At 47.7% G+C, this 14,318-nt stretch overlaps 1 protein-coding gene across 1 annotated transcript in view; it reads left to right on the top strand.

Moving 5' to 3' along the window:
• Positions 1–13,868, top strand: part of XKR6 (XK, Kell blood group complex subunit-related family, member 6) — a 316,543-nt gene extending 302,675 nt beyond the window's left edge. The window contains exon 3 of the mRNA XM_011970743.1: positions 10,986–13,868. Within this exon, the coding sequence (XP_011826133.1) occupies positions 10,986–11,950 (965 nt within the window). The 3' untranslated portion in view covers positions 11,951–13,868. The remainder of the gene's footprint in view (positions 1–10,985) is intronic.
• The last annotated feature ends 450 nt before the right edge of the window (positions 13,869–14,318 follow it).

Raw genomic sequence — 14,318 nt, 5'->3', positions numbered from 1 at the left:
CAGGCATTCTCACGGGATTATTGTCCCATTAAATTCAATGAAATACGCACAGAGTCTGGCATACTTAATGTCTGATGCACTGAAACATTCAGGAAATGTGAATTCCTTTTCTTCCCTGTCTTTAACCCCCAAGGTTTTCTTCTAAATGACAAAGGCATAAATGAAAGCTCCCAGGGAACTCCCTTTCCCGCATTTGGAGAGCATTGTGGGAGGTCATGGCGGCTAGAGATGGGGGCCATGATCCCTTCCCTTGTTTGCCTGCTTAAGAATTCAAGAATAGCTGTGGACTCTTTCATGAGAAAAATAACCCACACAATTTTGCATGTAATTCCAGAAGGACCAAACCAAATGCCTGCCCTGCCCTTAGGGAGCTAGCATTCACCGTGGAACATAGTAGAACTAAAAAACCAAAAGTAACAAGTAAGAGAAAAGTTGATCAAGGTGGTATGAAATGCTACGGTGAAAAAAAAGCAAGAAGGCAGGAGGGAGTCTTGAGGGGTATCTTAGTCCATTTTCTGCTGCTATAATACCACAGACTGGGTAATTTATAAAAAATAGAAGCGTATTTGGCTCATGGTTTTGGAAGCTGAGAAGCTGAAGATTGAGAAGCTGCATCTGGTGAGAGCCTCCTTGCTGTGTCTTAACATAGCAAGAGTGGGGGGGGAGAGAGAGAGAGAGAGAGAGAGAAAGAGAGAGAACTCAGGCCAAACTACTTTCTTTTTTTTTTCTGAGACACAGTCTCGCCTTGTCGTCCAGGCTGGAGTGCAGTGGCACAATCTCAGCTCACTGCAACCTCCACCTCCCCAGTTCAAACAATTCTCCTGCCTCAGCCTCCCAAGCAGCTGGGAATACAGGTGCATGCCACCACGCCCGGCTAAATTTTTGTATTTTTAGTAGAGATAGGGTTTCGCCATGTTGGCTAGGCTAGTCTCAAACTCCTGACCTCAAGTGATCTGCCTGCCTCGGCCTCCCAAAGTGCTAGGATCACAGGCGTGAGCCACCATGCCCAGTCCAAACTACTTTTTAAAAGTCAGGAACCCAGTCCCTGGATAACCAACCCACTTCCGTGTTAACTGCACCAATCCATTCAGGAGGCAGAGTCCTCATGGCCTAACTACCTCTTGAAGGCCCCACCTCTTAACATAATGCTACAATGGTGATTAAGTTCCCCACATCTGAGCTTTTGGGGGACACATTCAAAGCATGGCAGGGAGTTGCGGTTTTAAGTGTGGTGGTCGGGGTGGGCCTGGCTGAGAAGCTGATCTTTGCATAAAGGTGTTGGTGAGAAGATGACATTTGTGTGACAACGTAGGGATACCAGGGGGGAGAGCGTTCCAGGCAGCGGAACTAGCAAGTGTCGCTGGAGCATGTCTGATGGGCCAGCAGGAGAGGACCCTAGGGAGGGCAAAGGGAACTTGACAGATTAGATTTAAGAACAGCTTACCCGTTGGAGGGGGAGATTCCTGGGAGGGGAAAGCAGGCTGGTCCCATGGGTGACTATATATACGTGTGTGTATATGTATATACATATAAATATATATATATATATATATATATATATATATAGGGCAGGGCAGCCCTGCTGGCCCTTCTGAGGACTGTAGCTTTTACCTGGGGTGACTTAGCACATCAGTGAGGACAGGCTGGCCATGCTGCAGTTTAAAATACCTCCATAGTTCCAATGGCCTTAAGCATTTTCGATTTACTTCCCGCTCGTTACCTGTGAGTCATGGGTCCCGGTGGAGCAGCCTCTTCCTGGAGCATGGGTGAGCACCCTCTTCTGCCCGGCAGGGCCACACATCCCTTCTGCTCACGTGTCTGGCTAGAGCAAGTCTCAGCCACACCTCAGTCCAGTAGGGTGGGCGTGTACATCCTCCCACACAAAAGGCATGTTGAAAATCAGTGACCCTTGATGGTCTACCAGGCACTGGAAGTCATGTGGAGGGAAACATTGTAGCTTAATCATGTTGGCTGCTGTAGTGTGGATAGGGTGTTGAGAGGAGGGCAGATGCAGAGAGGCCAATTAGGAGGCCATTCCAGCAATTCAGGCAAGAGAGACAGAACAGAAGTGTTGCCAGCTTTGCAGTGGCTTGAACATCTAGGCAGGGCCTCCCAGGGGTGGGTCCTTCGCTGTGTAGACCCACAAATTTGACTTTGTGGGTGCTCACAGAGATGATCAGAGGGCTGATATATGATAACCAAATTAATAAGAAACTGATGTATAAGCCTCAATGATAATTCTTTAATTTGTGGTTGAGGATGGAAAGAGATCTTTCCCAGTGATTCAAAAAACAATCTGAGTTTTGGATTCAGGCAGGCCCGTGTTCAAATTCCAGTTCTACAACTTCTTAACTGCTTGATGTGGAAAAGTTACTTAATTAGTCTGTGAGCCTGTCTCTTCATCTTGAAATCAGTCTACCGCTGCTGATAGCATGCTAAGGAAGAACAATTAATTTATGTGCAGTGCCTTAGCATAGAGTCTGGGTCAAGGTGGCTGCTCAGTAGAGGAAAGATATCAGTGTTATTGAATTTACTAGAAACTAACAGATGACATGCTATGCATGAATTCAGAGGCAGAAAAAAAAAAAGAGATATTTCATAGAAACCGTGGTAAGACCTGATATTCTTTCTCCCTTGGCCTATCTCGCTTATATTAAAGAGTTTTTTGTCCAGCCAAGGGATGGTGTAATCGCCCAGGTTTTGGCTTTTCTGAGATATCCAAATTCTCCTTTCTTATGTTTACACGGGATCACTTCGATCAGCCTTGGGTTTTTCCCAATCTCGTCAGCCACATGTATGTCAGTCCTGAGGGCTAGGGCCACAGATGTGATTGCCGTCTCTTCTCTTTGACCCTTCTTTTTTTTTTTTTTCTGAGATGGAGCCTCGCTCCATCACCAGGCTGGAGTGCAGTGGCGTGATCTCGGCTCACGGCAACCTCCACCTCCCGGGTTCAAGTGATTCCCCTGTCTCAGCCTCCAGAGTAGCTGGGACTACAGGTGCGTACCACCACACCCAGCTAATTTTTTTTTGTATTTTAGTAGAGACAGGGTTTCACCATGTTGGCCAGGATAGGATGATCTTGATCTCCTGACCTCGTGATCCACCTGCCTTGGCCTCCCAAAGTGCTGGGATTACAGGCGTGAGCCGCTGCGCCTGGACTCTTTGACCCTTCTTAAGGGTTCATCTGGAGATGTCAGAGGTGCATTAAAGTGACCCCATGTGGAAACCTCACATCTGAATCACACCCTCTTCAAGTACAGAAATGTAATGAAAACGAGTATGTCAGTGCTTATGAAAGACTGTGCTCAAAGCAACCCATTAGACCTGAAGTTATTTGCCATTAAAATGGCAAAACCACAATTACTTTTCACCAGCCTAATATTTCCTGTGTACATATTTTCAACAAAAGTTTTAAAAGAAGATTGCTTTTTTGTTGTTGTTTTCTCATTAGCACTAAGGAATTTAATTCTGACTGATAACCAGGTAGTGCCCTGCATGTGAAGACCACATCTAGAAGTACAGCATTGAATGTAGAATAGGCATTGAATTTGGAGACAGGCCCTTCTAATTTGCATAGACACTCACCAAGCTTTTCAAGAAGGATGGCTGATCCTGACCAGTGGTGTGCTGGTAAATGTTTAACAACCAACATTTAGCAGGATTTGGTGGAGCTCTGGTTTGTACCATTTGCCAATTGCTGTGGTGTAAATACTCCCACCATGCCAATTTCAAGCCTGCAACATGACATCAGCCAGCCCACAGTTTAACAATTGGCCAACTCCAGCACGCACAGATCCAGATTCTGGGGAGTGAAATAGTCTCGGGTTTCAGTATGAGCTCTCTTGCTTACTAGCTGTGTGGCCTTGGGCAGATTATTTAACGGCTTTGAGCCTAGCTCATAGAAGGCATCAGGATGCTTGTTTTCTTCCCTCTTGGTGGCCCAAATAGAAAAGTACGTTTGTCACATCACTCCCTTGCCATGTCTCCTGGGGGGAGGCGAGGACGGGAGACAGTGGGCTATGCTTAGAGAGGCAGTGGACGCAGTTGCCTTATCGTTTTCTGGGAACATTTCCAAGAAGAAACTGGACTTTTTTAAAATGTGGGAAGACAGAGAGAAGTTTGACAGATGGAAGGGGAAGAATTGCTGTCTAAAAGGAACTCATTGTGGGAAAAATACAAAATAGGAATTTGAAAAGCAGATGGTGGAGATCCCCCAAATGTTAGCTTCCCCAGGAGGGAGGGAGGGAGGGAGGGAGGGGGCCCAGGTTGAAAGAGGGAGATGTTGTCCTTGATGTGCAGACCGACAGATAACCAGCTAAGCCTGTGTCTTGTTTGGAGCGTCTCTAGAGAACCAGCCCACTGGGGTACAATGCCACAGAATTGCATAGAATGCAAATATCAGGATATGGCTGTGGCCACATCCATGTCTCTTCACTGCTGGTTCGGTTTCCTCATCTGTAATATGGGGATAAGAAACCTGGCAGGAAAAGGCTGCCATAAAGAGCTCAAGAGATGGCAGGAAGAGAACTGGGGAACAGCTAAGGGTGGGGTGTGAAGAAGGACAGAGCAGATCCCAATCCCAGCTGTCACACAGAGCCAGGAGGAGAAGCACCGAGGCAGTCCTCCGAATGCTGCACGACCTGAGCGACAGGTCTCCACTGGGGCTGATTTGGGAGGAAAGCAGGTGGTGGGAGAGTGAGGAGGGCAAGTGGCCTGCCTTCGGGAAGCTTGGAGAAGATGAGACAAGGAGAGAAGGGACAGTTTCAGGAAAGGATACAGGGTCCAGGGCCTATGCTGTGTAAATGGGAGAACCTTGACCCTGGCTACCCACTGATGGGAACAAGCTAGGGAGAAGGAGCTGGGGAGGAAAGAGGCAGGAAGCTGGGATCTGGGGAACTGCACATAGCTGACTCTTCCCACTCCTGTCCTGCCCCATGCTTAGGTCCCTCTTCATCAAGTGTGTTTCTGACACATAACTTAGTGGTGGGTATGAGCGGACACTCTCGGGCAGAGAGTGGGTGAGGCAGGGCTGGGCCTTCACCTTCCATTCTGCAAAACACATTCCTGCCGTTGAGCCCAGCTCTGGCTCAGGGGCAGTTGGTGACCATCTCTAGGCACTCCTGCAGCTTTCTGGAGCATGTCTTCCTCCAGGTGCTGCGTTCAGCCTGTAGGGAGCTCTGGACATTGTTTCCTCCTTCAGGTACCCTTATTGGAGATGTGACTGGCCCCCTGATGCAACTCCACCCTGACCCATCCCGGTCACAGCCTCCCTGCCTGGCCTGACCCCTTCCGTGGCACCTCCTTGCTCTCCCGCCTCACCTACTCCCTCCAGGTTCTAGGATCTCATCCTTTGCAAGACGCCCTGTCACTGTGCTTCTCATTAGGTAGGGCACCCATAGTCACATGTTTTGCTTTCTTCCCCAACTGGCCATGACCCCTGGGCATTGAAACTACCAAATAGGACATTCCCTGATGACTGCCCCTCTGGCTTTGTGCCATCGGTCATAAGGTGTGGCCATTCCATTTCTGGAACCTGAGACCCCAGGGCTGGTGATCAGAGCCCAAAGGCCCTCTCTCCAAGCCTTTCTCTGGGGAGTTGCCCTTCCCCAGCCCCCCAGCCCCCCAGCCCCAGGGGTCTCTGGTCCAGTGACCTCCCAGCCAGCTGCACTGCACTAAGGTCAGCTCAGTGGGCATGCTGCCAGCCCTGCCTCCTGGTCTGCACCAGGGAAAGGGAGCTGTGAAGGTCACTGCTCAGAGCTTGTCACAGCCGAACGTGAAGTGTGTAACAATTTCTAGTCTAATCTTCGGAATGCAGAAAGCGATGGAGCTGGAAGTGGAAGGGAACTGTAGATGCTCCCAGGCCTGTCCAGGAATTTCACTGGGGGCCTCCACAGCCGGTTCCTGTGTGCTTGGGTCTTACCTAGGAGAATGCATTGACTTTTGAGTTGACTTCAGACAAGAGGGAAATTTTCCAAGTGAGCCACTGCAGAGAAGGAAGAACCTGCACTCCCTCCCTCTGTAACAGAACACATAGCAAGCTTTGAAGATGAATCACTTGGCGGTGGTTGTGCATGGTTCTGTCCGCACAGTATGCGTCTGCTCAGGCTGCGGTCACAGAGCACTGCAGATCAAGGTGCTACTGGTCTGAGAAGTCTCTCCTGAGACGACTTCCTTGGCTTGTAGATGCCTGTCTTCTGGCTGTGTCCTCACATGGTCATCCCCCTGTATGTGTACCTGTGTCCTAATCTCCACTTCTTAGAAGGACCCGGTCACATAGGGTTAGGGTCCACCCTAATGGCCTCGTTTTACCTTAATCGGCTCTTTAAAGGCCCTATCTCTAAACACAGCTACATTCTGTGGTCCTAGGGGTTAGAGCTTCAGTATATGGATTTTGTGGGGGAGACACAACTTAGCATCTACCTTCCCAGGCCCTTCTCAATAAGAAAATGCATGTAGATGCTCAGTGAATCCTGCCAGGTTCTCTGGGATAATCAGGTGCACGGATGGGGAGGGTTCAGAGCAAGAAGTGCATCTTCTGTCCTAGCTTCCCATCTCCTGCCCCAATTGAGTCCCCAGAATTCACAGGCTGTCCTCAAGGCACCCTTTGCTCATGGCCCTCTGAGGAAGAATTGCAGTGACGATCCTGTAGGGGCTGCAGGACTTGTTCAGGGAAAAGATGCAGAAGTGGCTGAGCCATGAACATGTGGTCCCTTGACCAAACGTAACGATGTAGACAATGTCACAGACATGTCCAGATGAGTTCCTGGGGGGCAGGCTGAAGACACGTTCATTGATGCCCTCCATCACAAGTTTTTGAGTCCCACCAGGGCAAGGACTACCCTCTGTTAAGCATCCAGTAGAAACCTGTTCCCAAATGGGGTCCTGAAATGGGCCTGGCTTTCCTGGTCTCTTCTCAGGGATGAACTCAGCCTACCAACTGCACCAGCTCTGGTCCCAGAAAATGTGCCCAGAGCCTTGGATAGAATGGGGAATGCTTTGGTGATGAGGTGGATTAGAAAGTGATGGGGGTAAGAGTTTTGACATCCCCCAGGCAATTCCCCTCCTTACAGGATCATCCCTGCCTCTGTTGCTGGCAGAGAGAGAGAGGGGCAGTCACTTCAGGGGCACGAGGCCTGTACACCCACTCCCCATTGCTCTGTGTGGCCAAAGGTGTTCTTTTTGATCTTGGGCAGGTGGTGGAAGTTCACCTTCTCCTTTCACTGTTTGGAGCATTTCACAGTGTCAAGGATGTGGCCTGGCGTTCCAACTCTGAAGAGCTAATGGCTGGACACCAGAACAGGCTCCCACCATTGGAGAAGGCTGATGACCTTCAGTACAAAGGACCTTGAGAAAGGTGTTGCCTGCTGGATATCTGGAAAACTGAACTGACAGAGGGACCAGATGGAGAAAGGATGGAGAGTGGCATGGCAGGAAGCATTCTGTCCTCACAGAGATGGCCAGTGGTTCTCAGGACAGTCTTGAGGAAGCCACCCAAGCCCCTGCACCTCTGCTTCCTGTGGAATAGGTGGGTTAAAGTGGATGGTCTGAGAAGCTCCCCTGGATAGAAGGTTTGGCCATTCATAACTTGACCAAGTCAGGAACAGATGAAGCAGAGACTTAAAACTGAGCTGGCCATTAGCTCTCTAGCAGACTCCCCAGTCAGATGCCTGGAATCACAGTCTTCCATGGGACCATTTCCCAAGCCCTCCTTGTAAGTTAGCAGTGATGTCTTGCAACACTGAGGAATGTTTGTGCAGTACCCTTGGGAGAAATTCTAGAAGCCTCAACTGCAGTGCCTGGTCAGCTAAAACAAGAGTAGTTTCAGCACCACCGCCATGAAGGGAGTGGCAGGAAGAGAACACCAGTCTTCAAAACCATAGCCACACACCTGGAAATGGGGTAGGTAACTTTGAAGGCGGAAGAATGGAGAAGAATTCTATTTGGCTTTGCAATTTGTGGCTGATGGGCATTTGAATTCCCATTTATTCATAATTGGTGTGAACAGGGCCAATGTCACAGCACAGAGAACAGCAAAGTCAGAACAACGAAGGCTGAGGTTGATCCTAACTCTGCACCCCAAGTCTGTTCGAAGCATGCTCAGAACTCGACTGGATCTGACCAGGCCCCAGCAGAAGCTGAGCTGCACCTTCTTGCTTTATGAGCTCAGCACTTTTGCTTTTCTGAGTAGAAGGTAATAGAGTTTGTTTATCAGAAGGAACACAACAATCAAGCCTTCTTCCCACTCAGCTCCCATAGAACTCCCATCTGATTACTATGGGTTGGCAGGACCTACGAGATGTTCATGATGAACATCAAGCAATGAATTCGGCTGGAGAGCAAGGATGTCAGGAGGATGTTTAATGGAAATTTTTGAGGGTGCTTCAGTGCTGGGTCCAGACTATGAAGGTGTGATTTCAGCCAGGCGCAGTGACTCATGCCTGTAATCCCAGCACTCTGGGAGGTCAAAGTGGGAGGATTTTTTGAGCCAAGAGTTCGAGATCAGCCTGGGCAACATGTTAAAACTCTGTCTCTAGGCTGGCCACGGGGGCTCACGCCTGTAATCCCAGCACAATGGGAGGCCAAGGTGGGCAGATCACTTGAGGTCAGGAGTTCAAGACCAGCCTGGCCAACATGGTGAAACCTTGTCTCTGCTAAAAATACAAAAATTAGCCAGGTATGGTGGTGTGTGCCTGTAGTCCCAGCTACTCGGGAGGCTGAGGCAGGAGAATCGCTTGAACCTGGCAAGTGGAGGTTGCAGTGAGTGGATATCATGCCACTTCACTCCAGCCTGGGTGACAAAGTGAGACTCCCATCTCAAAAAAAAAAAAAAAAAGAGAAGAAGCAGAAGAAGAAACTCTGTCTGTACAAAAATTAAAAATAAAAAAGTTAGCTGGGCTCACTGGCACATGCCTGTGGTCCCAGGTATGGGAGACGGGAGGATCACTTGAGCACAGGAGGTTGAGGCTTCAGTGAGCACTGATTACGCCTCTGCACTCCAGCCTGGGTGACAGGGTAATAAAACCCTGTCTCAAAAAAAAAAAAAAAATGTAATTGTACATAGTCTGCCCTCCAGAAATCTACAACCTACGTCACGTTACTCCTAAGGGAAGTTCTCCTCCCTGCTGCAGCCTAACAGACAATGTGAGCACTAAAAGTTTCCCTGACCAACCATGTGCAGCCTCTGCAGACACACATGAGATGCCCTGTGTGTACCACAAGGGAAGCAGGACATGTGTCATGTTCAGAACTTTCTAGAGAAGTGAAAGGAAAATTGCCATGAATGCTCTTTAGATGTTTTCCAGATAGATTTCCATGGAGAACTTGGGATTGTGTTGCCCCTGTTTGTTTCAAATCTCCATGGTTGTTATTACTATCAAAGTGACACATGCCCATTGTAACAGTTAACAGACTTTTTTATTGCCTGTTCTTCAAGCTAGGACTCTGAGCATCCTTTGAGATGATGGAAGGAGGGGGGCCTTTGTGAGACGCGCGAGGCAGAGCCAGTGCTGGGAGAGTGTCACGTGGCAGAGGACTTGGATTCTTCATCGGGCTTTGGAGAGTTGTGGGGAGTTGGGCAGGTCCCAGGGAGAGACAAGTAGAAGCCTGGCGGTCTGGGGAAGTTTAACTGGTGTCTTGATGAATGGGGCTTCTGGATCTGATCTTTGAGCTTAAGGGAGAAAATGACTGGGTAACTTTGATTTCAACCTGGAAGAATGTCGTGGGGGAACTGTGCTCTGTGGGAGGGTGAGGCTTTCCTAAGGAGGTCATTGACGGTGGGACAGCATTCGGCCTCCTGTTGCATTTACTTACATTTAGTTGTGAAATTTTGGGAGAAAAGACCAACAAAAGAGACCCCAGATGGACTGTGCAACTGATGCACGGGGAGCTGGGGGTTGGTAATGGGGGAATCTTGCTTAAATGGAGATTGTATGACAAAACTCGAATAATGACTGGTTGTTCACGGGTGGATTTGGGGAGACTTCAATAACAATGGATTGTGTTTCATTTGGTTTAGTTGCAAATATCAAGTAGTCAGAGTTGTATATAAAATTGCTCTATGGCAATATGAGTATGACTTGGGATTAGGCACACTCAAACTCTCTGAATATTTGCCCATTGTGGGAGGAAATGCAGGGAGTAAAGTGCAGAGGCCTCAGAAGCCTTGGAAAATGAGTAAGGGGAAGAGGCACCCCTAAAGCCCGAGTGACACCACTGCTGAACCCAGAGGGCAACCAGAGAAGGACAGAGCTTCACAAGTCACGGCTTAAGAGTACTCTGAGCAGCAGTCGGTTGGAGAAAGCAACAGGGATTGTGGAGAGACCGAAAAGACCAGAGTGGGTGTGAGAGGAAGTCTGTGAAAAGGGCGAGATATCCCAGTGTCCTGGATCTTGGTGGCCTTGAGTGGCAGGTGGGGGAGTAGCTAACTGGAAGAAGGTTCAGGAAAGGGACTTTTGGGACTTTGAGTGAGGTGAGAAAAAGGCAGAAGCATGATTCCAGCACCTTCTCAGAGGAGAACAGTGTGGAACTCAGGGCAGTGGGTAAACCCTTGGTCTTCACAATTGGCGATTCCTCCTGTGGGCTCCTCTAAGAGAACAGGCTACTGGTGACAGGGACACCAATGCCAGCCGCACATCTGTGTGCCACAAGAATCGCATGATTCCTTTAGACTGAACCCACAAAGGCCTGCCCATGGCAGATGTGGCCCCACCTCTCAGCCCCCTAGCAAAATACACTGACTCAATATCACCCTTGAGCCAATGAGCTCCCAAAATGGCAAATGGGGTTGTTGAAACAAAAGCTCCATCTCCCGAGTTGTCAGCGTAGGGAGCAGCTGTGACCTCCAAGTTCGGTTCCTGATTCTGTGTTTCTTTCTCCTCCTCCTTTAGATCGTGGTGTATGTGGGCGTCTCCTCAGCCGGCAGCTTCGCTGTACCCTGCGGTTGATGTCCAAGGTTTTGACTGTGTGGGTTTGTGTCTTTCCGGCAGGTGTCTCCTCTGCAACTTCCCTGATGTCCCTGGCTTGGGTGCTAGCCTCCTATCACAAGCTGCTGCGGGACTCCAGGGACGACAAGAAGAGCATGAGCTACAGAGGGGCCGTCATCCAGCTCTTCTGGCGCCTCTTCACCATCTCATCCCGAGTGATCTCTTTTGCCCTCTTTGCTTCCATCTTCCAGCTCTATTTTGGGATCTTCGTGGTGGTTCACTGGTGCGCCATGGCCTTCTGGATCATCCATGGCGGAACAGACTTCTGCATGTCCAAGTGGGAGGAGATCCTCTTCAACATGGTGGTAGGGATTGTGTACATTTTCTGCTGGTTTAACGTCAAGGAAGGGCGGACTCGATATCGAATGTTTGCATATTATACGATAGTCTTGACCGAGAATGCTGCCTTGACGTTCCTTTGGTATTTTTACAGAGACCCGGAGACCACTGACTCCTATGCGGTGCCAGCACTGTGTTGTGTCTTTATTAGCTTTGTGGCTGGGATCGCACTGATGCTCTTATACTATGGTGTGCTGCATCCCATGGGGCCACGAGCTAAGATCCTTGCCAGCTCCTGTTGTGCCGAGCTGCTCTGGGGCATCCCTTTGCCCCCCGATGTTGAGCCCATGGCGCCTCAGATCCCTGGGTACCGGGGGACCCAGGTTACGCCCACCAGAGCCGTAACGGAACAACAGGAGGATCTCACGGCTGACACTTGCTTGCCCGTTTTCCAAGTGAGACCCGTGGGGCCCCCTACCCCGTTGGGGCGTCCTTACCTCCCAGAAGGGCCCCTCATTAAGATTGACATGCCAAGAAAGCGATACCCAGCTTGGGATGCTCATTTTGTAGACAGGAGGCTGAGAAGGACTATTAACATTCTGCAGTACATCACCCCCACCGCAGTAGGCATTCGATATCGAGACGGACCACTCCTCTATGAGTTGCTACAGTATGAGTCTTCACTCTAAGAGCATCTTGACCCAAATTGAGAAGGGGACTTTAAGTTTGGTTTGCGGCAAACACCGCTTGCAAGAAATATAACCCTCCCTTCCCCCAATACACAGAACCACCGCCACCACCACCAACACCGCCACACCAACACCACCACTACAAAAGAAAAAAAAAATTAATAAGTCACAACCCCTTCAAATAAGCTTTCTTTCCAGTCGCTGTATGTATACAAAGATATTCTCTATGTTTTGTAAGTAAAAACAAAAAGAAAACCTTTCTTTTGTTTTTTACACATAAGAAACAGTATTGAAAAATCCCACGCTATGGTTCATAGAGTGGAGAAGGAGGAGTTGTCTCCACTCCAAAAGAAAAAAAAAATGTTTTTTACCTTACACCAAGTGTAGATCATTTATGGGATTGGTGCTGATTGAAAGAACAAAACAAAACAAAACAAACACAAACAAACAAAAAACCTTCAACTGCCTTATGCCCTTAGGTGCTGAGTTTCATTAAGTACTGTCACGTTTTCTCATGCAAAACTCTCTGGTGATTTTTGCACCAGGAGAGGGGAAATTAAACAATCAAATGAAACAATCTAAAAGTGAAACAAAAACCAACCAACAAAGACAACATAAAGCAATTATTCTTCCTATCTGATTATTTGTATTGAAGAAAACAAATTTACCAAAAGCGAAAGCATAAAACCCGTCCCTCTTTTCAGTTTCTCCTCCTCCTCTCCGGACCTTCTCCCCACTTCGCAGAGCCTTCTAGGAGCTCGAGGGCTGTTTGAAACTCAAATGGCTGGAGCAGCTACTTGAAGGCTGACTATGTGCCATTTCAGCATTTGCCTAGCAAGAATCACATTTGTTTCCCAGTGAAAAGCAAACCAGAACAAAACAAAAAGCCACCCCAATAATTCGGTAAGGACAGGACATTCTAAAGCAAATTAAAGGAGATTTCTATATACATAATCAGTAATAATAAAACTCAGCATAGTAGCAAAAAGAACGACATCAATTTAAAGGCACAATACTTAATCAGTGACTGGCAACAATGATTAGTTCCATCATTTTAAGGCTGTGAACGGTAGACATTTATCACATGTGATATTGTGTAAAGCCTCTTCTGTTTCCATTTGGTGGGAAGCCTTAAATTGATCTGGAAAGAATTCTTCATTTTTCATTTGTGCTTTTTTTTAAAAAAAAAATAACACAAAGAGGAAAACTAGAATATATATATATACATATATATAAAAAGTCAAAATTGTAATAACTGACCCATTTCAAAGACTGTTTGGTGCTTCTGTCTTTCACCGTTGTGGTTGGCTGAAAATCATTCAGCTCACCTGGTGCATCTGGGTTGAGTGGGAAATTTTGTGTGTGTAGTATGTGTGTGTTTGTGTGTGTATGTGTGTGTGTGCCCATTGCACACGTATATATGTGTGTGTCCCTGCTGCAAAGTCTTGCCAGAGATATACAAAACTGATGTAAGATGGACTTGGATTACGGATTGGTTCAGCAGAGCATGGGGGCAGGGGCTCTGGAGTGGCAGGGAAGGGATGCCGCCTGCCCACGAGCCCTGGTTTGGGTGGCGAGACTCACAGCAGCAGCGGACTCCAGGCCTTAGAGGCTGTGCCATTTGGGTGAGGATTTGATTCCACTGTTTATTTTCTCATTGTATCAAGTTGAATTTCTGCAGGTGTTGCAAGTATGTTCAACCATTTAAAAACTTTTTATTTTTCAAAGTATTGTTCCTTTAAAGAATATTTCTGTTCTAGGGCATCGTTTCAATCCCATCGTATCTCTACTTGGGCACAAAACAAAAAAAAAAAAAAAAAAGGAAAAGAAAAAAATCACAAAAAAGATATATATATAAGTATATATATATATATATATAGACACACACAATATTTTTAAGTAAATACTGTTAGTCTTTGCTGTGTGTAGCTGCGATTTTTTTTCCAAATATATACCTGTTTAGGGTGCAAGACCTCACATTGAACTATTCTTAACACAAGTTCAATAACTGAGGGATTTTTTTAATGTTTATGGAGTTTTTTTTTTTTTTTTTTAAAAAAAACAATTATTATTCAGTGAGGCTTCTCCTTCCCACCCCCTTCATTGTTTATCTAAAACCTTTTTTTTTAAAGAACAAGTTTCAAATATCAGTTGTGAAACTGAATGCTCTCTTCTTTGTCTGGACTTCCTGAACTTCATGCGTCCTTACTAAGCATCGTGGTGCTGTCCTCTCCCCGTCCCTGACCCGGGGGTCCCCTCGGGCCTCCCTGGTGGGCAGGAGGAGGAGGAGCCCCCAACTCTAGGAAGCAGGACGAACAGAGCACACACAGGCAGCACTGAAAACCAGCCAGGAGGGCTCTGCACGCCC

The sequence above is a fragment of the Mandrillus leucophaeus genome, unplaced genomic scaffold (assembly GCF_000951045.1).
Source record: "Mandrillus leucophaeus isolate KB7577 unplaced genomic scaffold, Mleu.le_1.0 Scaffold97, whole genome shotgun sequence".
In the NCBI taxonomy this organism is placed as follows: Eukaryota; Metazoa; Chordata; class Mammalia; order Primates; family Cercopithecidae; genus Mandrillus; species Mandrillus leucophaeus.
This window is presented reverse-complemented; position numbering and strand designations above follow the sequence as displayed.